The sequence below is a fragment of the Vigna umbellata genome, chromosome 8, assembly GCF_029865625.1.
Source record: "Vigna umbellata cultivar VRB3 chromosome 8, Vumbellata_1.0, whole genome shotgun sequence".
NCBI classification, from domain to species: Eukaryota; Viridiplantae; Streptophyta; class Magnoliopsida; order Fabales; family Fabaceae; genus Vigna; species Vigna umbellata.
Window position 1 is genome coordinate 46,290,606 of NC_142172.1, and position 25,242 is coordinate 46,315,847.

At 34.2% G+C, this 25,242-nt stretch overlaps 4 protein-coding genes across 5 annotated transcripts; 3 read left to right on the forward strand and 1 right to left on the reverse strand.

The window, feature by feature from the left end:
* The first annotated feature begins 1,261 nt into the window (after nt 1–1,261).
* LOC148194831 (LEAF RUST 10 DISEASE-RESISTANCE LOCUS RECEPTOR-LIKE PROTEIN KINASE-like 2.4) lies at nt 1,262–4,475 on the forward strand. 2 transcript variants are annotated; one of them, XM_088096397.1, is made up of 3 exons: nt 1,262–2,153; nt 2,366–2,410; nt 3,324–4,475. In XM_088096397.1, the coding sequence occupies exons 1-3, from the start codon at nt 1,373–1,375 to the stop codon at nt 4,385–4,387; spliced, it is 1,890 nt and encodes a 629-aa protein (XP_087952523.1). In that variant the 5' UTR covers nt 1,262–1,372; the 3' UTR covers nt 4,388–4,475. The 2 variants fall into 2 exon arrangements, with proteins under 2 accessions (XP_087952523.1, XP_087952522.1); XM_088096396.1 differs by having other exon boundaries at nt 1,263–2,153; nt 3,315–4,475.
* Nucleotides 4,476–4,619: 144 nt separating this feature from the next.
* On the forward strand, nt 4,620–8,958 carry LOC124834004 (LEAF RUST 10 DISEASE-RESISTANCE LOCUS RECEPTOR-LIKE PROTEIN KINASE-like 2.1). The gene is made up of 3 exons (XM_088096398.1): nt 4,620–5,556; nt 6,303–6,341; nt 7,664–8,958. Exons 1-3 carry the CDS (start codon nt 4,857–4,859, stop codon nt 8,776–8,778), a joined length of 1,854 nt encoding a protein of 617 aa, XP_087952524.1. The 5' UTR covers nt 4,620–4,856; the 3' UTR covers nt 8,779–8,958.
* A 9,475-nt stretch (nt 8,959–18,433) lies between these two features.
* Nucleotides 18,434–21,495, forward strand: LOC124834036 (leucine-rich repeat transmembrane protein kinase family protein). Its single transcript, XM_047308628.2, has 2 exons — nt 18,434–19,956; nt 20,672–21,495. The coding sequence occupies exons 1-2, from the start codon at nt 18,615–18,617 to the stop codon at nt 21,331–21,333; spliced, it is 2,004 nt and encodes a 667-aa protein (XP_047164584.2). The 5' UTR covers nt 18,434–18,614; the 3' UTR covers nt 21,334–21,495.
* Nucleotides 21,496–21,905: 410 nt separating this feature from the next.
* On the reverse strand, nt 21,906–24,977 carry LOC124834071 (glycosyltransferase BC10-like). Its single transcript, XM_047308676.2, has 2 exons — nt 23,623–24,977; nt 21,906–22,669 (listed from the first exon to the last, which is right to left on the reverse strand). Exons 1-2 carry the CDS (start codon nt 24,238–24,240, stop codon nt 22,034–22,036), a joined length of 1,254 nt encoding a protein of 417 aa, XP_047164632.2. The 5' UTR covers nt 24,241–24,977; the 3' UTR covers nt 21,906–22,033.
* Between the last annotated feature and the right edge of the window lie 265 nt (nt 24,978–25,242).

A 25,242-nucleotide genomic window follows, 5' to 3' on the forward strand; every position in this document is an offset into this window, starting at 1 on the left:
TTTAAATTTCTTGTCACTTTGTCTAAATATCTATTCAACGCGTTTTGTAGCAATCAGTTCTACATTTAGGCTAAACGACAGCCATTAACAAATGCTCAGCAAAATATAAAACCTGCAAATCGGTATTAGTCAGGAAAGATAATGATTTTCTTTTCTAAAATATTCAATGTTGTTCTTTTCTAAGTTTTGATAAACTTCTTTTATTTTCGAGTATTCTTATGGGTTTATAAATTTTGTTCTAAAATTAAGAGAAATTTTGGCCAAAATAACATATTTGTAGTAGTAGAATTGTTTTCACGTAATAATGCATATGATGTCAAAAATTATCTGAAGGTGATAATTCATATGACCTTAATAGAAACATAATACATGCTGCAAGATTTTTAGGTCACATATTATAAACTATAAATAAATAAAAAATATAACTATACTTTATGCGAATTTATATAAACAAACTATACAAGAAAAATGTGAACAAAGTGGTATCCGCATTCAATTATCATAATTTTTAGTTTATACTTATTAAGTTATTGGTGTTTTAGTCAACGTAATTGCATGTGAGATTCATTGTGTCAATATTTTTTCTTGTATATGAACATAAAAAAAATACTTATTTATTTTATGAATTGAGCTTATCCGACTAATTAAAATTCCGATTTTGTGAATATAATCTTAGAGCGACTGAACTGATTTGTTTTATTGATCTTTAATGCTTATTAATATTAATGAAAGTGTAAATTTTATAGTTTTCCATTTTAATAGGAAAGAATTAGTTTATTATATTAAACATCCATAGTATTTGATAATTATTAATTACAAAAATATGAAGTTGTTAAAATATATATTTAATGAACAAAATTAATATAAGAAACAGTTTAAAAACATGTCTTATAAAAGGCACAAATAGATTTCTCATAAAATGTCACATAGGAAGATGGGGATAAGTAAGCATCCTAGAAAATCATTATATACCAATTACCTAAAGTTTGAATTTTGTTGATATAAATAAGCAGCCTATCGAATAATATTCTATTTCATAAATCTATCCTAAATTGGTCTAAGAGCTTTGTTGGATTGATTACGTGGAATTCTGTGAGGGGTGACTTACTTCACGACAGCCCCAATCACTATTGTTTCACTGATTTTTGTCGTTTTTATTACTTAATAAAACATAAAATAATATTTATAAGAAATTAAATCACAATTTATATAAAACTATTTTTATGCCGTCATTTTCGAAAGTAAACTGCGTCTCAATTACTTAAAAAATGATCGAAAAACAACATGCAACACAACTTATTAGGACATGGTGTTCTTAATTATAAACTCTTGAAGTTCGTCACTACCTCCACTTAGAAAAGGGGATTTTCTCATGTTTGATGCATTGAATGCGTTTAATGTTTTTAAGAAATTCTACCATATTATTTTGCAAATTGAAATAATGGCCTGGGTTCTTGTTTTGAAATCGCTAATAGTATTTTTGTCACAGCTTCTGCTGATTGTTTCAGCTCAGAATGGAAGGTGTCCACCATATTCGGACTGTGGATTTCTTGGGCGCATTCGGTTTCCTTTCACAACCACCGAGCAACAACACTGCGGCTTATTGGCTATACATGGCTGTCAACAACTTCCTCCTTCCTCTCCCAAAACTATCAAACTAGGCACCTCCACATCAACCTCGTACTCTGTTCTAAGGGTAGAACCTCGTACCATATTTATCTCAGATGATGAACAAGAACGTTATTTGCAAAACAGAAGTTGCAAAGCGTTCAGCAAGTATGTTATTCTTCCTCACTCCTCTCCTTTAGCTTCTTTCGTCAACAAATACAATATCACCATCTTCAGATGCAGTCAGTCCCTGAAACCCTCCCTTTCCAAGGATTTTCATAAATATTCAAACTGTTCTGAGTTCGACATCTTCTATGGCCATCCAAATATACTAACTCCTCCGGGTTTCCAGTGGCCCCGCTCTTTAGCATCATGCTCAACCGTTCAGCTTCCTGTAGAAGGAAGAATTACCCACGACCCCTTTCAATTTGTAATCAGTACTACTGCTATTGAAGTTCAGTTATCGAATGAATGTGAAAGGTGTCTTGGTGATGGAAAAGGACGATGTTTACTTGACAATGAAGGAAAATTCTATTGCGGCACAGGTATTCAGAAATACTTTACATTTTTACCACCTACATATACAGTATACTCTATCAGAAATTAGCGAAAGGTAGATGATATGCTAAAAAGTAAAATTAGAACATATACGGTTGCTCTGTATTTGTGTTCTTTTTCGAAGGCTAATTTTAACGATTGATTTTGTTTCAAAGAATTCTAACAAAAATAGTTATTAACCATATTCTAACATCTGCAGGGAGCAGAAGCTGGGTTACGAAAATGGTACTGGGACTCGCATCAGGTGATGCATATAGATTAATTTTCCTTTTAATTGGTCTAAATTAGAATTTGAGAAATTTCTTTCATTATGGTTTTTTTGTTATTATTTATTTATTAATTAAAATAATTTACTTTTGGTAACATAGTTAAGTGTTTTCGTTTACTAACACACCACTTATTAAATAAATGTGCTCACTCTTTATAACTTTACAAAAGTAATTTGGGGCTTCTTAATATATGTGTTAGTTTGTTGTAATGGTAGACTATTCTCTTCTGTCTTCGTATAAAATGCTAAATAGTTAACAATGGTACAAGTCATATCTTAAAGTTTAACCAGTTAGTGTCATAATTAAGGATCGTTTATAGTATTATATTTAATATTATTATTACAAAAAAAAGTAGGAATTGGATTATTTTTCTGTTCACATTGCTTCCTTATCAAAGTGTATAATCCAATCAGTTTTTCGTTTCCTTTTAACTTGGTCTTTTATCTATCTCTTTTATGCATCCTGGAACAAAAAATTCAATCTCTATCCTTATCCAGATTTCCCCGACTTGCTTACGACCGTGATTGGCCTAAGCCCTGCACTCCAATGTCCAAAGTCTTCAACTCAGCAGCAGTAGTTAGGCATTAGAAAACTTTAGCATTATTCTAGCTCTTCATTGTTCTTGATTACTAAAAGCTGAACACCATTAGCAAACTGATCTTTGAAGCAGCCATAATATCAAAATTAGCTGCCAATCTATACTGAGTTTAGGCTTCTTTTGTATCTTAGATGGATTGGCTTGCATTGAAATCATTAATTAGTCATTGCTTACTTGAAATTCTTCAGTCTTAAATATAACCGAAATCGTTCTGTTTCTCTGTATAGGATTTCTTTCTAATTCTTTTTAAACAATCTTTCTGATACGAAAAACCTCTCCAGCTGTTACAGTTGTTTTACTGATAGCGATGGTCAAGATCTACTATACAAGAAGGAAGAAGCAAAATCCAACCAATCAACGGATTGAGGTCTTTCTGAAAAAACATGGAGCCCTTCAGACTAAGAGGTATGGTTATTCTGAGATAAAGAAAGTGACCAACTGTTTCAGAAACAAACTAGGCCAAGGAGGATTCGGTAGTGTATACAAGGGAAAATTACAGGATGGACGTTACGTTGCTGTGAAGATCCTAAACGAATTAAAAGATGACGGAGAAGAATTCATCAATGAAGTTGCTAGTATTAGCAGAACTTCTCATATTAACATTGTCACCCTTTTGGGGTTCTGTTGCGATGGTTCTAAACGAGCTTTGGTTTATGAGTTTATGTGCAATGGATCACTTGAAAAACTTATCTATCAAGAAAATGCTCTAATCACACATCATCAATTGGACTATCAAATGTTGTATCATATTGCAATTGGTGTTGCTAGAGGACTGGAATACTTGCATAAAGGCTGCAATGCTAGAATTTTACACTTTGACATCAAACCTCATAACATTCTGTTGGATGAGAATTTCAATCCCAAGATTTCAGATTTTGGTCTGGCAAAAATTTGCTCCCGAAAAGAAAGTATGGTGTCAATATTTGGTGCTAGAGGAACAGCAGGCTATATTGCTCCAGAAGTTTTTTCTAGAAATTTTGGTGTAGTATCGCATAAATCAGATGTTTACAGTTATGGAATGATGATCTTAGAAATGATTGGAGGAAAGAAGAACACTATAACTGGGCTAGACCCCTCAAGCGAAATTTACTTTCCCGATTGGATATACAATCGTATTGAATCAAAGCAAGAACTTGGCTTACAAAACATGCGAAATATAAGTGATGAAAAACTGGTAAGAAAGATGGCAATTGTGGGCTTATGGTGCATACAAACTCATCCTTCAGCCCGACCTGCCATAAGTAAAGTGTTGGAAATGCTAGAAAGCAAAGTAGAGTTATTGCAAATTCCACCTAAACCTGTATTGTCTTCTCCTTCCACTTCTCCCATCCATTTATCAAGTGAGACATTGTAATTTGTGACTTGTAGGCTAGGATACTACATAAGATGAAGTAAATGTTACAGTATTTCAAATTTATAACACACTATTCTCCTTCTTTGTGTCTTACTTTCTAAAATAGAGCAATAATTGTAACTGTAGCAGTGATTTACCGGAAGTTATACAGTAACTACGTGAGTTTGCGCCGCAGAGACTCGACAAAATAGACTTTTGAACTGGTTTGATCTTAGGTTCAATGTAATAATAATATTGTTGCATGTTGACTCAGTCAGAAACGGCTGCAATGTCAAAGTCAGTGCGGTGGAAAATAACAACAACACTGTTTGGTCGTTTTCCTTTTCTTGTCTGTTGCTGACATTTCCGTGGTGACCTCTGTTTCCTCTGTTCTTCACGCACTTTCTTTGAGGAGGCCATTACAATAAGACTTAGGTTGATCCCAATCAAGAGACTACTGTAGCACTCTCCAGAAATAACCAACCCAAAGATGGCTGCACTTCATGTGTCTGGAGTCGTTTTGTTTGCATGCCTTGTACAAGGGGTATTGGGTGGTAGCTGTCCTTCCGTGATTAACTGCGGCGATCTCGGCAACATCAGTTTTCCTTTCACCGACATACGTCACCGAGACTGTGGCATGTTGGTGATACATGGCTGTGATGACCACGAACCAGGGGCCCAAAAAACCATTAAAAACAGCAATAAATGGTTTGATATTGTGAAGCTCGAGCAGTTTAAGATCACCGTCAAAGACGATGAACTCCGCGACTTTTTGCTACAACGAAGTTGTGAAACCTTCAACCACAACTATACTTTCACAGTCAGCTCACCCTTGGCTAAGACTTCTCGTTTAAATCATTACGTAGACGTACTCAGATGTAGACCCGCCCTCAGTGCTCCACCAAACAACTCTGTTTCTAACTCAGCAATTTGCAGAAACGAAACACTATATTCACTGGTGGACACCGACCCTTCTTCCAGCTACAGTCACCTCAAAGGATGTACAATGGTTCAGCTTCCTACAAGCTTCGACGTGCAGTCTGTGGATCTTGATCCCAACGACCCTTTCAAGTACGTAACTTATGAAATCGAAATTGGAATAGAATTATCTCAGAACTGTTCTAGGTGTCTGTATGCTGATGGAGGCCAATGTCGAGTTGACAACACCGGAATGTTTTACTGTGACCAAGGTTCGTTCCCTCTGTTACATGATACAAAAATCTATCAAACATGATCCTTGAACATTAAAATCTATTCTACCACCGTCGCTGTGCTGGAGTCTCGTCGACTTATAATTATGATGTTTAATACTAAAAAAATGCAATAATTTTACAGTATTTTAGAATAAGATGCTTTTGAGATTTGATTTATTTTAAGAAGATTTACAAATGTTTTGATATGTAAAAACATTAAATAATTCTTTAAATAACTATTTTAATGTCACAAAATTTATATATAATTCTGTTTGTTGTAGATTCACTACGTAAGATATGTTTGTCAGGCATTTGAACTAGTTTTTATTTTATCCTGTCTTATCTCAAAACCTCGTTTGACTTGGTATGTAGTGTTTAAATAAGGTTTTTTTTAGTAATTTCAAACTTTTTTAAGAGACGTACAAGTCACATTTTTTTAAGGATTATGTTAACCACTTTCATAACAATTTTTTTTATACTACATCATCATGTCTTATTATTTTATTGACTCATTTAAATTTATTTTTTAGAAAAGTATTTGAAACGGACCAATTACACACATGGTAAAAAATATGTTTTTCTTTTTTTTAACCTTATTTTCTAATTTGTTTTATATTTATTTTTATTTTTATCATTTACATGTTAATTAATTCCCCATTTATTCTATATAATAATTTGTTTTCTTATCTGATTATGTTGCTGTGCGAACTAAGAAATATTTGCATATTTTTGTAATTTTTCAGGAAAGAAATCAACAAAAACTCGTCTTATAGTGATAGCAGGTATGTATTAAATCTCTTCGTTCGACCCTTTACTAATAATATTGTATACAGGGTTTATTTTCGTCCTATTGTCAAGTGAGCAATAGTTAAACTATGGTTTAATCCTTTTCGACATCCCTATTTACGTACGAATGTCTCAATTGGATCCTCGTTTTTTAAAGTGTATCAAGATGGTCCCTAATTTTGAAAATTGATATCAATTGAGTCCTTTCCGTTAAGTTGGCTGGACGGCGTTAAAAAAATTGATGAGTGGATGCTGAGATGACGAACGAACGCTCGTCCACCAGCGAACGAACGCTCGTCCACCAGAGAACGAACGCTCGTCGACCTCTTACTGCTGGACGACCGTTCGTTCCACACTGGACGACCGTTCGTTCGGTAGTCGACGAGCGTTCGTTCGCTGATGGACGAGCGTTTGTTCGCTGGTGGACGAGCGTTCTTTCGTCATCTCAGCATCCACTCATCAATTTTTTTAACGCCGTCCAGCCAACTTAACGGAAACGACTCAATTGATATCAATTATTTTGATACACTTTAGAAAACGAGGACCCAATTGAGACATTCGTACATAAATAGGGATGTCGAAAAGGATTAAACCTTAAACTATTGTAAATAGGAATATAGGTTCTAAAAACATATATAAAAAAAGGCTTAAATAATTGCTTTTTTTTCTTAATTTAGTATTTTTGATATTTTTTATTACAACAACTATTTTTTTAGTACAAGTATTATGAAACCAAATATAAATTACTGAGAAATTTATTGTCTTAAACTAATTTAGTAATTCAGTTATAAGTTGAAAATTTTATTTTTTCTATAAATTAATTTATACACATGTTATTTTTAACCAGTGAAAAATATTTTTTCTTTTAATCAAATGGATACAAAATGATACAAAAGAAGTAACCGTGCATATATACACATTCATTTTATCCACATTACATATATCTTTCTTCTTGTCTCTCTTCTTATCACATCATATAACCTATAAACCTGATTTTATCTATATACTTATTACATACTTGATTTTTCCTTCTATATCTCTCTTCTTATCACATCATATATAAAACATATAAATTTATCAATTTTTCCTTAAGTGTATATTAACTGTTAATGCTACTTATTTGGTGTCCATAAATATTTGAAAAATGTTTTTTAACATTTAGATGCATTTTAGAATATATTTGGTCATTAAAAAATATTTTCTTTTTTGTATTTATAAAGAAAAAAAAAGTAAAATAATAAATGTACAGTATGTATAGTTGGTTGTAAAAATAACAGTATACTTTATTTTTCTAAATTGTTATGTATAAACTGTGCAGTTGCATGCGTGAGTGGAGCACTCGGAGTTATAGTTTTGGGTGGTTGGTACATTAGAAGACGCTATTACAACAAGAGAAACCCCACCCACCAGATCATTGAGATGTTTCTGAACACCCACGGTCATCTTGCAGCCAAAAGATACAGTTATTCAGAGATAAAGAAGGCCACCAACTCCTTCAGAAACAAATTGGGTGAAGGAGGCTATGGTAGCGTCTACAAGGGCAAGTTAAACGATGGAAGCCTCGTGGCAGTGAAAATCTTAAGCGACTCCAAAGGTAACGGTGAGGAATTCATCAACGAGGTTGCCAGCATCAGTCTCACTTCTCACGTTAACATTGTTAGTTTACTAGGATTCTGTCAGGAAGGTTCTAAAAGAGCTCTCATATATAAATACATGCCTAATGGATCTCTAGAGAAGTTCTTATATGAAGACAAGGATCCACATAAGCTTAGTCTTCGATTAACCTGCAAAACCATCCACAATATTGCGATTGGCATTGCTCGAGGATTAGAGTATTTACACAGAGGATGCAATACTAAAATCTTGCATTTTGATATAAAGCCTCACAATATATTGATTGATGAGGATTTCTGTCCCAAGATTTCAGACTTTGGACTGGCTAAGATATGTCAGAAAAAGGAAAGTATTGTGTCCTTATTGGGAACTAGGGGGACTATAGGATATATTGCTCCTGAGGTATTTTCTAGAAATTTTGGAGGAGTCTCTCATAAATCTGATGTATATAGCTATGGGATGGTGGTTTTGGAAATGGTGGGGGCAAAGATGAATAAGAATGTTGAAGGTGAAGGTTCAAGCGAAGTATATTTTCCACAGTGGGTTTACAAGCGTCTTGAGCTGAATGAGGAGGGTAGACTGGGAAGCATAAAAAGTGAAAGTGATAGAAAAATGATACGAAAGTTGATTATTGTGAGCTTGTGGTGTATTCAGACAGAGCCATCAAAGAGGCCAGCAATGAGTAGAGTGGTAGATATGATGGAAGGAAGCTTGGAGGTGTTGCAAATACCACCAAAACCTTATCTATCTTCACCTCCAAGATCTCCTCCTAGTTCCTCTGATCACACCACTTACACGTCTCACTACGTATCCTACTGATTAGTGTCTGTAACGTGTTGTTTACAGATATATGTTGTTTTTTGATGATATACAATAAGATTCAAATTATAAAAATCAAATTTTAAATTTAATTGGATAAGATATATTGATTGCAATTTGTTTGTTTAGCTGAATACCAATAGATGATCAATAAATGTCACCACTCCCCAATTTTATTCATGGTTCGTTATGCCTTTTGATTTTAGGGTTTTTATTTATGTATTCTATAATTTTTTTTCTTTCATTTCCATAATATATATATATATATATATATATATATATATATATATATATATATATATATATATATATATATATTTGTCTGCGTATCTAAGTTATAATACTTCATATTTAAGACCTATGTTATAGAATTTATAATTTGAAATATTAACAAAATATTTTTGAATTATATAATTTATAATATATTTAAGTATAATAAGAATATGTTGATCCTTTCACACATTATAGAAATTAAAGACAAAAATTCAGATAAAAAAAAGGAAACTCCTTTATCTTGACCCATATAAAGTCGAGCCAAAAATTCATACCGTCAAAAAAACCTTCGTACCTGGGCTTAATTGTTTTTTAAAGATTTAATTAAATAGATGGTCCTTATTTTTTATAACTTTTCTCATATAAGTTTTTTATTTTTTATTTTGTCTCTAGGTTTTGATTTTTTAAAACTGAAGCAATTATATTATTTTCATTAGTTTTTTACTAACACGGGTAAAGAGATGTTACATGTCAGATTCTTTTGAAATTTTTAAATAACTTTTAAATATTTTTAATTTTTAATTTATTTTATTATTTAAAAAAATAGACATATGTCAAACGTGGCAATGATAATGTAACTTGACACTGAGTGTCGTGTCATTGCATTAGTTTTAATTTTGTCTGCATTTTTATTTTGTCTTAATTTTTTAAAAATAAAATAATTTTATCTCTCCAACTTCAAAAAAAAAATTTATATATGAAATTTTAAAAATATTTTTATTAAATATTTTTAATAAGATTAAGTTTATTTATATTTATATTAATTAATTATATAAATATTAATTATGTTATTTAAATATATTTATAAGAGTTAAAGAAAAACGTGAACCAAAATTTCTAAAATCCAGACAAACTAGCACAACATATGTTTCTTCTTCAGTCATCTAAAAGTAGCTCGATCACTTGTGTTTAGTACATTCAAAGTAACTCTCTCGTTTGTGTTACAGTATAATTCAAAGTTATTTCTATTTTCAACAAACTTGTATTTAAAAAATTATAAATTATGAAATCATGAATATAACTTATTTTAAGAGATGGGCTTATAAAATTATTATTTCTACTAATTTAATTAAATAAAAATAATGTTTATAATAAATTTATGTGGATCACATGTCAATCCGTAAACCTACGACCAAACATTTTGTAGAACGAGTAAAAAAATTACTCAACGTTTTTTATACGGAAATTAAGCGAGCTGCATTTACCTTAGTAACATATTGTGAACTTTTTATATAGGCTTAAGATCCTATTTTGTCCCCAGTTTCGCTCGACAATGTCAAATTAGTCCATCCTTTAAAAAGTGCGTCAATTACGTCCTTACTTAATAAAATTTATATCAATGAAATCCCTTCCGTTAAATCCGTACAAACGGTGTTAATAGAAGAGAGAGAAATAATTAACGCCGTTTGTACGGATTTAACGGAAAGGATTTCATTGATATAAATTTTATTAAGTAAGGACGTAATTGACGCACTTTTTAAAGGATGGACTAATTTGACATTGTCGAGCTGGGGACAAAATAGGGTATTAAGCCTTTTATATATTTTAGATGTGGAGTTGAAGCCCACCGTCTCTGAGCATGCTTGACAATATTTAAGGCATCAAAGCGATAAGTCACATAAATATTAGATGATGATGTTTTTCGTAAACTGAGGATTAACGTTGGTAGTTGCTTCATCTTCAGCAGTGACAAACTTTAGAGGCACATTTGTGCCATCAAGAAATTTCAAGAATTATAAACTTTTGATTACAAGAATTTGTTGCTACCAAACTAAGAAATTTTCTTAGGGTAGAAAATAAAAGTTGATGGGTTAGAAGAGTTTTGAAAAGGGAGGGAAATGTGAGATGTTGCGGAAGCAGAGACCTAAGAGATCAAGCTCTTGATATTATATTAAGAAAACGAATAATGTTGATGAATTGATCTTTTGTAAAGAAAAAAGATAAGAGAAAACTAAATAAGAATGCACCATGCCTAACTAAAGTCTAATCATGCAAATGTGCACTTACAACGCTTTCTTCACTTGAATGGATTTGAAGAAGAGTGATTGAAGATATTTGAAGATAAATCTTTTTTTGTTTATTTGAGTGAATTTAGAGATAAATGAGAGTAAATTTGGAAGTAAATTTTTTTAATTTGTCACGTCAAATAAACAACAAAAAATTTACTTTCAAATCCTCTCAAATTCAAATTCCCTCAATCATTCTCCTCCAAATCTATTCAAGTGAACAAAACCTAACAGAATAAATTGATTCTTCTCAATGTAACTCTGCAAAGGTGCACTTACAACATAATTAACCGAATAAATTGATTTTTTTAACAGAGTTTGTTGTGTAAGATTCAATTGATTATAATTTTTATTACCTCAATATAATATTGAAGTTACAATAGTATATCTTAGTTGAGGTTTAAGTCTATCACATTGTATCTTTTTGATTTTCACATTTCATGTTTTCTATGTAAATATACGATGTTTTAGTATAAAAAATGTTTTAAAAATCTTACAAGATAAAATAAAATTATAATATATTAATATTATAAACCAATTTTATAAATCAATTCTTTATCATTGAATGAGGTAAAGTCCACTTCTTATTGACAAATAGATTACAAAGTGTTTCGGTTGAATTGGTTCGAGGGTCGGTCGTCCTTTCTTGCTCTGTTCTCTTTTGATCTTCAATCCTTTCCGAGAACGTGATCCACTCCAATGGGTTGTTGACCTGCTTAATGACAATCAATTCCGATCGGTATACTTCATATAATACATAAGCCTCCCAAGTCCGAGCAAGCTCTTTATTAAAAGAGGTGCGTAGGGATTATTATGAGCTTTAAATGAGGTCGCTCACATTGTATTTAGGAAGTCTATCTTTGATGCTTTAAGTCTTCATTATAGGAGTTCTCTTTGGATCCATTCCTTATACTAAGTTAAGGTCTCAACCTTCCTGCACATATTATAATTTAAAATTAAGAGTCGTTAGAACCTGACAAGGTTGAACGCTCTGAACCATCCTGTGCATAATATCTTATAATTTAAAATTAAGAGTCCGTAGAACCTGATAAGGTTGAACGCAGTTCTGAACAATATTTTATACTTTAAAATTAAGAGTTGGTAAAACCTGATAAGGTTGAACGCAGTTCTGAACCATCTGTGCATAATATTTTATAATTTTATTTTATAATTTAAGAGTTGGTAGAACCTGACAAGGTTGAACGCAACTCTGTAAGTTAAACAACTATATTATAATTTTTAAATTATAATGAAAACTGGAACCTGTCAAGATTGGATGTAGGGTTGAATCTTCCTAAAAGTTCTTAAAACAAAAGACATGCCTTTAGGAATTATTACGGAATTTTTTACTCTAGTTGCAAAAACTGATGTTGATCCGAAGCAGCGATGTCGAGACCGAGCGTGCGTCTGGTTCTTCGTGGCTTCATGGGGATGCCGCTCGGCCCCACGGTGGGCGCCAAAATATTTCGGTTGAATTGGTCCGAGGGTCGGTCGTCCTTTCTTACTCTGCTCTCTTTGATCTTCAATCCTCTCCGAGAACGCGATCCACTCTCCAATGGGTTGTTGACCTACACTTCGACATTTAAAGATATGTTTCATAAAGAGATCTATATTTTATTGGGATAGAAAAAAGTTATTGTATCTGGACATCAGTTGTCTACTTATAAGGCAACCTGGACATCAATTGTCTACTTATAAAACTTCTAACAGTCACGTCCATTGATTAATCGATTAACCATTAATGCAATATATTTTAGATAATCAAACATAAACTTCTTTGTTTTCATGATTTTCTCTGTGTAGTTTTGACATTGTTTGTTATTGGATACTGTCTAGGTCCAAATAACTGAAACGTAATCCATTATATGATTGCGAAACCCTGATTTTTATGTAAATAGATTACATAAAAATATTATCATTCCTACATGATTCATTATGTAAATCATTTAAACATACGATATTTATACACAAAAATTAAAATAAAATCCATGAATATAATAGTCATACATAAAGAAAATTATTTTCTTTTCTATTAAATACAGAACACCTAAATTTCACCATTTTTCCTGCTCTATTTCATTTCAGATAAACAATATCATTTTAACTATTTCTTATATCTCTTTCTCTTATTTTTCAAATTATTTCAAGTATACTAAACACAAATTAAATGGTACGAAACGTGTGAGAACATCTACATCGAAAATTGTAAATAACAAGTATTTATAAAAAAGTTATTTAATATAAGTTATACATACATATAAGGTTTAATAGCCAATTTAGTCCCCACTTTGGTTGAAAAATCTCAATTTAGTCCCTCGTTATAAAAGTGTTTTAAATTAGTCCTAACTTTTAAAATAGTGGGTCAGATTGGTCCCTTTCGTTAAATATAAGTTAACGAAATTAATGGATAATGATGTGACACAGCTTAAAACTTAAAGCTGACGTTAAATATCTTGACTTGACCCATATAAAGTCGAGCCAAAAATTCATACCGTCAAAAAAACCTTCGTACCTGGGCTTAATTGTTTTTTAAAGATTTAATTAAATAGATGGTCCTTATCTTTTATAACTTTTCTCGTATAAGTTTTTTATTTTTTATTTTGTCTTGATTTTCTTAAAACTGAAGCAATTAGATTATTTTCATTAGTTTCCTACTAATACGGGTAAAGAGATGTTATATGTCAGATTTTTTTTGAATTGTTTAAATAACTTTTAAATATTTTTTATTATTTATTTATTTTATTATTTAAAAAAATTGACATATGTCAAATTGACACAGTATCACCTAACAATGATAATATAACTTGACACTAAATGTCATGTCATTACATTAGTCTTCAATTTTATCTGCATTTTATTTTGTCTCAATTTAGTTTTAATTTTTTAAAAATTAAATAATTTTATCTCTTCAACTTCAAAAAAAATTAATTTACATATGAATTTTTAAAAATATTTTTATTAAATATTTTTAACAAAGATTAAGTTTATTTATATTTATATTAATTAATTATATAAACGTTAATTAGTTATTTAAATATATTTATAAGAGTTAAAGAAAAACGTGAACCAAAATTTCTAAAATCCAGACAAACTAGCACAACATATGTTTCTTCTTCAGTCATCTAAAGTAGCTCGCTCACTTGTGTTTAGTACATTCAAAGTAACTCTCTCGTTTGTGTTTCAGTATAATTCAAAGTTATTTCTATTTTCAACAAACTTGTATTTAAAAAATTATAAATTATGAAATCATGAATATAACTTATTTTAAGAGATGGGCTTATAAAAATATTATTTCTACTAATTTAATTAAATAAAAATAATGTTTATAATAAATTTATGTGGATCACATGTCAATCCGTAGACCAACGACCAAACATTTTGTAGAACGAGTAAAAAAATTAGTCAGCGTTTTTTATACGGAAATTAAGCGAGCTGCATTTACCTTAGTAACATATTGTAAACTTTTTATATATTTCAGATGTGGAGTTGAAGCCCACCATCTCTGAGCATGCTTGACAATATTTAAGGCATCAAAGCGATAAGTCACATAAATATTAGATGATGATGTTTTTCGTAAACTGAGGATTAACGTTGGTAGTTGCTTCATCTTCAGAAGTGACAAACTTTAGAGGCACATTTGTGCCATCAAGAAATTTCAAGAATTATAAACTTTTGATTACAAGAATTTGTTGCTACCAAACTAAGAAATTTTCTTAGGGTAGAAAATAAAAGTTGATGGGTTAGAAGAGTTTTGAAAAGGGAGGGAAATGTGAGATGTTGCGGAAGCAGAGACCATTGTAAGAGATCAAGCTCTTGATATTAAATTAAGAAAACGAATAATGTTGATGAATTGATCTTTTGTAAAGAAAAAAGATATGAGAAAACTAAATAAGAATGCACCCATGCCTAACTAAAGTCTAACCTTGCAAAAGTGCACTTACAACGCTTTCTTCACTTGAATGGATTTGGAAAAGAGTGATTGAAGGGATTTGAAGATAAATCTTTTTTTGTTTATTTGAGTGAATTTGGAGATAAATGAGAGTAAATTTGGAAGTAAATTTTTTTAATTTATCACGTCAAATAAACAACAAAAAATTTACTTTCAAATCCTCTCAAATTTCCTAAATCATTCTCCTCCAAATCCATTCAAGTGAACAAAGCCTAACAGAATAAATTGATTCTTCTCGATGTAACTCTGCAAAGGTGCACTTACGACATAATTAACCGAATAAATTGATTCTTTTTAACAGAGTTTGTTGTGTAAGATTCAATTGATTATAATTTTTATTACCTCAATATAATATTAAAGTTACAATAGTATATCTTAGTTGAGGTTTAAGTCTATCACATTATATCTTTTTTATTTTCACATTTCATGTTTTCTATGTAAATATACGATATTTTAGTATAAAAAATGTTTTAAAAATCTTACAAGATAAAATAAAATTATAATATATTAATATTATAAACCAATTTTATAAATCAATTCTTTATCATTGAATGAGGTAAAGTCCATTTCTTATTGACGAATAGATTATAAAGTGTTTCGGTTGAATTGGTCCGAGGATCGGTCGTCCTTCCTTCCTTGCTCTGCTCTCTTTTGATCTTTAATCCTTTCCGAGAACGCGATCCACTCCAATGGGTTGTTGACCTGCTTAATGACAATCAATTCCGATCTGTATACTTCATATAATACATAAGTCTCCCAAGTCCGAGCAAGCTCTTTATTAAAAGAGGTGCGTAGGGATTATTATGAGCTTTAAATGAGGTCGCTCACATTGTATTTAGGAAGTCTATCTTCAATGCTTTAAGTCTTCATTGCTCTATGTACCCAGCGACGAACTCTAGGAGTTCTCTTTGGATCTGTTCCTTAAACTAAACAGAAAATGCTAAGAGATTTTCATTCCAAAAATATTTATAATGAAAAGGCATTGGAACAAAGTTAAGGTCTGAATCTTCCTACACATAATATTTTATAATTTAAAATTAAGAGTCGTTAGAACTACAAGGTTGAACGCTCTGAACCATCCTGTGCATAATATCTTATAATTTAAAATTAAGAGTCCGTAGAACCTGATAAGGTTGAACGCAGTTCTGAAAAATATTTTATAATTTAAAATTAAGAGTTGGTAAAACCTGACAAGGTTGAACGCAGTTCTGAACCATGTGTGCATAATATTTTATAATTTTATTTTATAATTTAAGAGTTGGTAGAACCTGACAAGGTTGAACGGTAAGTTAAACAACTATATTATAATTTTTAAATTGTCAAGGTTGGATGTAGGGTTGAATCTTCCTAAAAGTTCTTAAAACAAAAGACGTGCCTCTAGGAATTATTACGGAATTTTTTACTCTAGTTGCAAAAACTGATGTTGATCCGAAGTAGCGATGTCCAGACCGAGCGCGCGTCTGGTTCTTCATGGCTTATGGGGATGCCGCTCGGCCCCACTGTGGGCGCCAAAATGTTTCGGTTGAATTGGTCCGAGGGTCGGTCGTCCTTCCTTGCTCTGCTCTCTTTTAATCTTCAATCCTCTTCGAGAACACGATCCACTCTCCAGTGGGTTGTTGACCTACATTCCGACATTCAAAAATATATGTTTCATAAAGAGGTCTATATTTTATTGGAATAGAAAAAAATCATTGTATGTGGACATCAGTTGTCTACTTATAAGGGGACCTGGACATCAATTGTCTACTTATAAGACTTCTGACAGTTACGTCCATTGATTAATCCAATATATTTTGGGTAATCAAATCCAATAATTAATCATTAATGTCTTGTATTTGTAGAGCGTAAGACAATTTGACCTATTAAATATAGTTGGTACAGTACACAAAGCATATGAAAGCATAAACATGAATTTTTTTTTTCATGACTTTCTGTGTGTAGTTTTGACATTGTTTGTTATCGGATACTGTCTAGGTCCAAATAACTGAAACGTAATCCATTATATGATTGCGAAACCCTGATTTTTATGTAAATAGATTACATAAAAATATTATCATTCCTACATGATTCATTATGTAAATCATTTAAACATACGATATTTATACACAAAAATTAAAATAAAATCCATGAATATAATAGTCATACATAAAGAAAACTATTTTCTTTTCTATTAAACACAGAACACCTAAATTTCACCATTTTTCCTGCTCTATTTCATTTCAGATAAACAATATCATTTTGACTATTTCTTATATCTCTTTCTCTTATTTTTCAAATTATTTCAAGTATACTAAACACAAATTAAATGGTACGAAACGTGTGAGAACATCTACATCGAAAATTTTAAATAACAATTATTTATAAAAAAGTTATTTAATATAAGTTATACATACATATAAAGGCTTAAATTTAGAGAGAATTATTTAAATAATACTCTTTTCAATTTTAATCGATTGGTTATGTGAACTAAGCACTAGAGTCGTGTTTTAATCAATATGGCATGATAGAGTAAGCTGGTGTCAGACTGATTCTAGTACGGATCACATAGAGGGGGAGAGAGAAAGGTAGCTTCTCACGGATCTCCTCAGTTCTGAACAATTCTTCTAGCAATTAGCAATAAAAAATGAATAATTGAGTATTAGTTCAAAAGATTAAATAAACAAGTGTTTGGCAGCTGAGTCCAAGATCTATCTCTGTCATATTGAGCTTTATTTATAGCATATTTGAACTCCGTTTTTGGTCCTCCACTCTTCATTTCTCGATGCAAAGCTATGCAACATAAAAAGTGAAGTTCCCCATGGACGGGCAAAAAAAATATGAAGAAGATTTTGATGGAGAAAGGACGGAGAAGAAGAAAACGCTCAACATTTGCAGAAAGAGAAGTATTTAATGCTTCGTTGAAATGGGACAACACGTGCATGTAAGTCCAAAACCAAAATGTGAAGCCGATTATCATCCATAATACTATAATTCAACTTACTATTGGATCCCAGATTTATCTTCTGCTACTGCTTAATTTTTCAAAATTAAATCAACAAAATATTATAATCGAAGCATATTAGTAAGTAGTATGGTATAATCGCGTATATTAATAACTATACATAAATTTTTGAAAAAAAGTACCTAGAATTATTCTTAGATGTGGTACCGTGAAAAGTGATAGAAACTAAAGTAATAAATTATGAAGTCTCCATCAAACGTATTAGAAAATAATAAAAGATTAGTACCACTACTTACCAATAATAACACAATTCATTATTGGTCATAAACATTTGAGAACAGTAACGACAGAGTGGTCTTTCAGTTGAACGTAACAGCAAAAAGTTGCATATTAGTATAGTCTTTTGAGGCAGAACGATGTGTCAGTATTCCGAAACCACCAAAACCACGAACTGCATTAACACAATACGCTCATTTCAATTAATCCCTCTCTCCATAACAATAACTCCACCCAAATTATTACTCTCCTTCCATTACCGTTAAGCCCTTTCATTTTCACATTAATTCCACATTTAACACCAACCTTTTTACACAGCCTCAAACGCAAACACTCTTCTCTCGCTACTTTCTCTCTCTCTCTCTCCCTCTCTCTATCTCTGAGAGTAACAATGGCAGCAAGACTCTCTCACCTTGCTCCTTTTCTGGTTTTTCATTTTCTTCTTCTCACGGTTCAAGGTTCCAGTAACCCAGATTTTGACGCTCTCGTGGCCTTCAAAACCGCTTCAGACACTTCCCAGAAGCTCACAACGTGGAATACCAGCAGCACCAACCCCTGTTCCTGGAGCGGCGTGTCGTGCATTGGCGACCGTGTCTCGCGACTCGTTCTCGAAAACCTCGACCTCCAAGGCTCCATTCATCCCTTGACTTCTCTAACTCAGCTCCGAGTTCTCAGTCTCAAAGGAAACCATTTCTCCGGTCCCGTTCCCGACCTCTCCAACCTCACCGCCCTCAAACTCCTCTTCTTGTCTCGCAACGCCTTCTCCGGCGAGTTTCCAGGCACCGTCACGTCGCTCTTTCGCCTCTACCGACTCGATCTGTCCAACAACAACTTCTCCGGCGAGATTTCGGCGACGGTCTCCCACTTGACCCACCTCCTTACTCTCCGCCTCGACGGAAACAAGTTCTCCGGCCACATTCCTGCCTTCAACCTCCCCGACCTCCAAGAATTCAACGTCTCCGGCAACCGCCTCTCCGGCGAGATACCCAAAGCGTTATCGAGTTTCCCCGAATCATCGTTCGGGCAAAACCCGTTTCTCTGTGGTGCTCCAGTTAAAAAATGCGCATCCGACCCAACCAAACCCGGATCAGAAGGCGCCATTGCTTCGCCGTTGTTACCACAGAACCATAACAACCCAACACCTACGGTATCATCTTCACCAAGCTCAATGCCAAAAACGTCAACACCAACGTCAAGTAGTAAAAGCCACGAGAAGGGTGCTTCTAAAATAAGCCCGGTGGCGCTTATAGCTATTATAGTTGGTGATGTTTTGGTTCTTGCAATAGTGTCTTTGCTTTTGTATTGTTACTTCTGGAGAAACTACAAGTTAAAAGAAGGGAAGGGAACGAAGCTTTTTGAGAGTGAGAAGATTGTGTATTCGTCAAGTCCGTACCCTGCTCAGGGAGGGTTTGAGAGGGGTCGCATGGTGTTCTTCGAGGGTGAGAAAAGGTTTGAACTAGAGGACTTGCTGCGAGCATCTGCGGAAATGCTTGGAAAGGGAGGGTTTGGGACCGCGTACAAGGCAGTGCTCGATGATGGGAACGTGGTTGCGGTGAAGAGACTGAAGGACGCGCAGATTACAGGGAAGAGGGAATTCGAGCAACACATGGAGGTGTTGGGAAGGTTAAGGCATCCAAATGTCGTTAGTTTGAGAGCTTACTATTTTGCGCGCGAGGAGAAGTTGCTGGTCTATGATTACATGCCCAATGCCACCTTGTTCTGGCTCCTTCACGGTATCTCTAACCTACCTACGTCATTTCGTTTTTTCATTTGCACCTTCATCACTGTTTCTGTTTGTCTGCTTGTATGTCATAGGCCACATGAATGAAATAAAACAAAATTTTACATTTTTTTTTGTTCTTTAGCTGCCCCTCAGCTCAGGAGTGGGTTAACTGCTTTGAAATTAATTTTCGTTGCAACTAGGACCATACCCAGAGCGTGTGTAGGTTACCCTCTATGTAGGTTAGATGTAGTTGGTTTCATGGGGGGGTCCACTTACGAGTCTCCTTCAAATTTTGATCATGAACCATGTGCATTGGGTGGGTTCTCTTTATGATGATTCCTCCCTTCTCCCTCATTGCAACGTTGTAGTAATTTTTTAATACATTGTTTCCAGCAATTGTAGATAAAGGAACTGTTAACTGAACAGTTGTTGTACAAATCACAATCATAAACCCCTGGGAATCGGGACAATGTATTGTAACATGCAGACTGATTTTCCTTTGTCTTGGACTGCTTTTCAATAATAAAAAATAATTAAAGAATAGGAGAACTATAGTGCTTTATGTTCTTTTCCTGCAACATTTGGCCTTTAGCTTTATCTTTTGGCAGCTGAATGTCCAAAAAGTGCATAGGAGGTTTTTGCACCAGGAAATTGAAAGTTATATATGTAGTGGCAAATGTGTAATTAAATGGAACCTGATGGTCGAAATGATGTGCTTCCGACAGGGAACCGAGGACCCGGACGAACCCCACTGGACTGGACCACGAGGCTGAAAATAGCAGCGGGAGCGGCGAGAGGTGTGGCTTTCATTCATAACTCGTGCAAGTCCATTAGACTCACCCACGGTAACATCAAATCCACCAACGTCTTACTCGACAAGCAGGGCAACGCGCACGTGTCTGATTTTGGGCTCTCGGTTTTCGCGGGGCCAGGCCCATTGGGTGGGAGGCCCAACGGCTATCGCGCGCCGGAAGCATCGGATGGTCGAAAACAGACCCAGAAGTCTGACGTGTACTCTTTCGGTGTGCTCCTACTGGAGATTCTAACTGGGAAGTGCCCTTCCGTGGTGGAGAGTGCAGGTAGTGCTTACGGTGGGGTGGTGGACCTGCCCAGGTGGGTCCAGTCAGTGGTGAGGGAAGAATGGACAGCTGAAGTGTTTGATTTGGAACTGATGAGGTATAAGGATATTGAGGAAGAGATGGTGGGGCTGCTTCAGATTGCGATGACGTGTACCGCAGCTGCACCTGATCAACGGCCCAGGATGAGCCACGTGGTGAAGATGATTGAGGAGTTGCGTGGGGTCGAGGTGTCGCCGTGTCATGACTCGACGGACTCTGTTTCCGAGTCACCTTCCATGTCTGAAGATGCGTGTGGAACGAGTCAGTGAAATAAGGGACTAGGTGCTAACTAGGTTGTGTGGATGGTTGGTGGTAGTATTGTAAATCAGATTATTGAGGGTTTTGTTTTCCTAATTATTTTTAGTCTCGTATATGTTTGATGCTTGTCCTTCGCTCACTTTCCTAAATGCCAAGATTGATTTTGGTTTCGAGGTTTTCCGCTAATTGAAGCTGCTTTAAATTAATGTAGGAGTTATTAACATAATAATAGGGCTCTAAAAAGAGGTGAAGGGCAAAAATATGTTTTGGTGCAGGTGGGTAAAGAACCTCATTGTTGGGTCTGTGCAATAATGGTTGACGTCGACTGTAATGAAGAGGGTTTCAAAAGTAAGCATGCCTGGTTTGATTAGCGAAATTTATCTAATTATTGACATTTGTTGTCTTTTTTTGACCGTCAAGGAATATGGAGGTATCCAAATTATTTGTTTCGCTTTCTTGTGTTTCCAGACGTACCATGTTTTTTATGTCTAACGCAGGTGCATTAAATGTTTCAATTGGTTTTGTATTTCCTCGACTGTCACCGTTTTTGAAACATCCAGTTCTCATTAGTCTAACAGATGTATGGAACCAATGGAGAACTCACCCTATTTGATTAAACAAGTCTATACCGGAAAGTTACAAACTTACAAGATAAAAAAAGAATGAATGAATTGTCATAAGGTAACCTCTGTTTTTGTACCTATGGTAGTATTAGAAATGCATTACCATGGGTGCAATCTTCGTTAGCTTTGACACAGTACTAGGTGCAAATTTCCTAGCAAACAGAAAACAGACATTGATGCTATCTCCGTTATAATTGCATTTCTGATTCCTTAAACTCTCTAGGAACTTGACAGTAATCTCCGACCTCAGAAACTTAGCAGGGTGTGGACCACCCTTTGACCAATCAACCCAAGTTAAACTCCTGTTTGAATTCCCCTCCCAAAACTTGATGCTCACATACGTTGGCAAGTAATGTTCGTCTGCGTAACATGAACCTTTGCAGTACTCTTGAAAAACTGGGAAATATTTTTTGTCAGATACTACTTCTAGTGCAAGCTCTCTGTCCATTTCAAACCATTGGGACCCTTTTCTCCATTGGTCAAGGGAGATATCGGGCAACATCTGGATACTGTACCGGCCTCGGCCAACCGAACTTGGATCATCAAATGCCATGACATAGTTTTGGGTAGAGTTCATCAAGTAAGTGTAGATGGTTGAGAAGTTGAAGAGTGGTATGCACGACTCTGACAGCAGTACAAAGCGTTGGTTTGAGATATCAAGGAGTGCATTGGCCAGCAAGCGACGTTCGGCTTCAATCATGTTCACATTGCCCCATTCCACTTCCTGCATTATGACAATAGCAGATAATGAGATGAAGATTATTGACCAATGTTTCTTTCTAAATTGAAGCAAATTGTCGGTATTGGAACTAGATAAATGGAAATAAAATTAAAAACGGTAGTACCCTATTATGTGAGGACTGAGATTCGTTTTACTCTTTTTTTAAACACAAGACATTAAGGTTGTAATAGAGGATCCACACAATTGATGAGTACTTTCTGATAAGACAAATAAATCAATTCGTAAAGAATTGACATGGTGTACAATTTACACTAAAAGGTAGTAAACATCATTGTCCTTTTGTCACTTTGGGTTTGCTAATTTGGAAATGTTTCCCTAATCCAGTAGCAGCTAGCTGTAACCAGTGAAGGGAGGGACATGAACTATCAATTTGAATGCTAATTACTGTATTGGATCGTTTGTAACGATCATCTTATTTTTAATCGGATGTCCAATATGAGTTCTACGTTCCAGTGATCCTAAACAACAAAAGAACGCTCAACTTAGACCATGTTTTACTTTTTCTAAGTTTTAAAAAATAATTTTGACCAGAGACGAGAGTGAAAATAAGCTTCAGCATCCCACATTGCAGTCCTCGTAACTGGGGAATGTGATTATAATAAAATAGAGAATTCTTATTTTTGTGGCTTTTAATTTGTTCTTTCCATTAAACAATTTGCACAGCTACAAGTACAAGAATATAACAAGAAATCTGTAATATAGAATACGAAATACAGTCATATGATCTTTTCCTTTTCTAACAAAAAATTGCATACTGTATGACGCATTCCAATTATGGTAGCTATAGGTTCTCAGTAGATGATAATCCGAGATCGGTACCTAGGATATATTTGTCGTTGACTAAGTTAACGATCCCACCCACACAAAAAATAGTCATTTCCATAATTGACAATAAAAGAATAGGAAATGTAAGAACTGGATAAAAAAAAACTGACCTTACTGGGAATTCTTCGACCTTCAAATACAGGACTCTCCGGGCGTGATCCATTGTAGGACGGATTGGAGTGCACGTAAATTGAATACAACCCTTCATTCCCTTCGAAGAATTTCTCCCACAAAGGTGCCAAAAACAGAGGACCCCTTGTCAAGAACATGAAGGCAACCTTCGGAACTCGGTCAAACGGGTAATCGGGGATCTTTGCAGTCATTGAAGCTCTCCAAAGCAATTCCTCATCGTCCATGTCATGCACAACTTCGGGAGGCTGAAGGAAATCCTTCAATCCTACATGACCAATCTCAGTTTGAATTTCAGTTTGAGTTTCTGTGAGGATTTCTGTTTGAGTTTGAATCTGTGTCTGAATTTGAGTTTGATTAGATATTTCTGGTTTTGCTGTTGGTGTTGGCAGGATTTGTGTTCTAGGAAATGAAGAGAGTGACAACTGCGTGAATTGTAGACTAAAGTTGCAGTTCCTAAGATAGAAACTGAAGATAACCCCAATGGTTATACCAAAGCCCAGAATAACGATATAGGCGATGAACCGAACAAAGTGAAATTGAGCATTGAAAAACTTGGAAACAGAGTTTAAGGGGTATTGATTATTTTGGCCCTTCATTCTCTGGGGGACAAAACACCAAATTCCGTGATGACTCTGTATATGGGTATATACGATGGGTACCAAAGTTAAAATCTTGTAAAGAAGAAGCGATCAGAAATACGTTACTTGATGAAACACTCAACTCAACTGTATAAGCAACGAACTAATCTTCTGATTAAAATACCTCGAGAGTCACAAGACCAATACCAAGAAGATCAAATGAAAGTGTTTTATATATAACAAGGTTCACCTAGTTTGAGACTTAAACTAGGATGGAAGCTTAAAGAAAGAAAATAAAAAGAGGTGAGAGAGAAAGAAAGGTCTGGAAGTGGAGAAAGATCAAGAAAGGCAGAGGAAAGGCTATCCCTTTGCTCAATTTATGGCACGAACAGAGCTTTCAAAACAGGAGTCGATGGCTTGGGATAGATGACTTTTTCTCCTGAGTGTTCCTCGAAGGCCACTTATGATGAGTATATTCCTTTAGTTTTTTCGCTCTCCTAGAATAGTAACAGCTTTGAATAAAAACTGAGGTTGAAAAATCCAGAAACAGTTATGGCTGGTCTAGGAAACCCGTCGAAGATTAATTATATACAAATTCGTTACAAGAAACCAATAAATATATTACATGTGGGTGATTGGAAGTAGGAAATCATTAAATAACGCGTTGAAGTTTACAAGGAAAATGCAGATTCTGTTGTCGTTAACTGGTGCCGCCTGTTGGTGGTACAGTGTGCAATGGTGAAACGACAAAGACGTTTTCTTTCTCTCAAAACGTATGTTACGACGAAGACCTGGTTAGGGTTATGTAGCCGCCAACTACATATTTTTCAACACCTCTGTTTCTTACGTGTTTGGTCACTGAAGTTTCGACCATTCCATTTCTGTGGAACTTTTCGCAAAACAAATAAAAAAGTGTTTTATATTCAGAAGCGAGGTCTCGTGGCAGATGGGAGCATATTGAAGAATTTCTCCCACAAAATTAAAATTCAATCCAATAATCAAAAACGATATGCTAAGAAT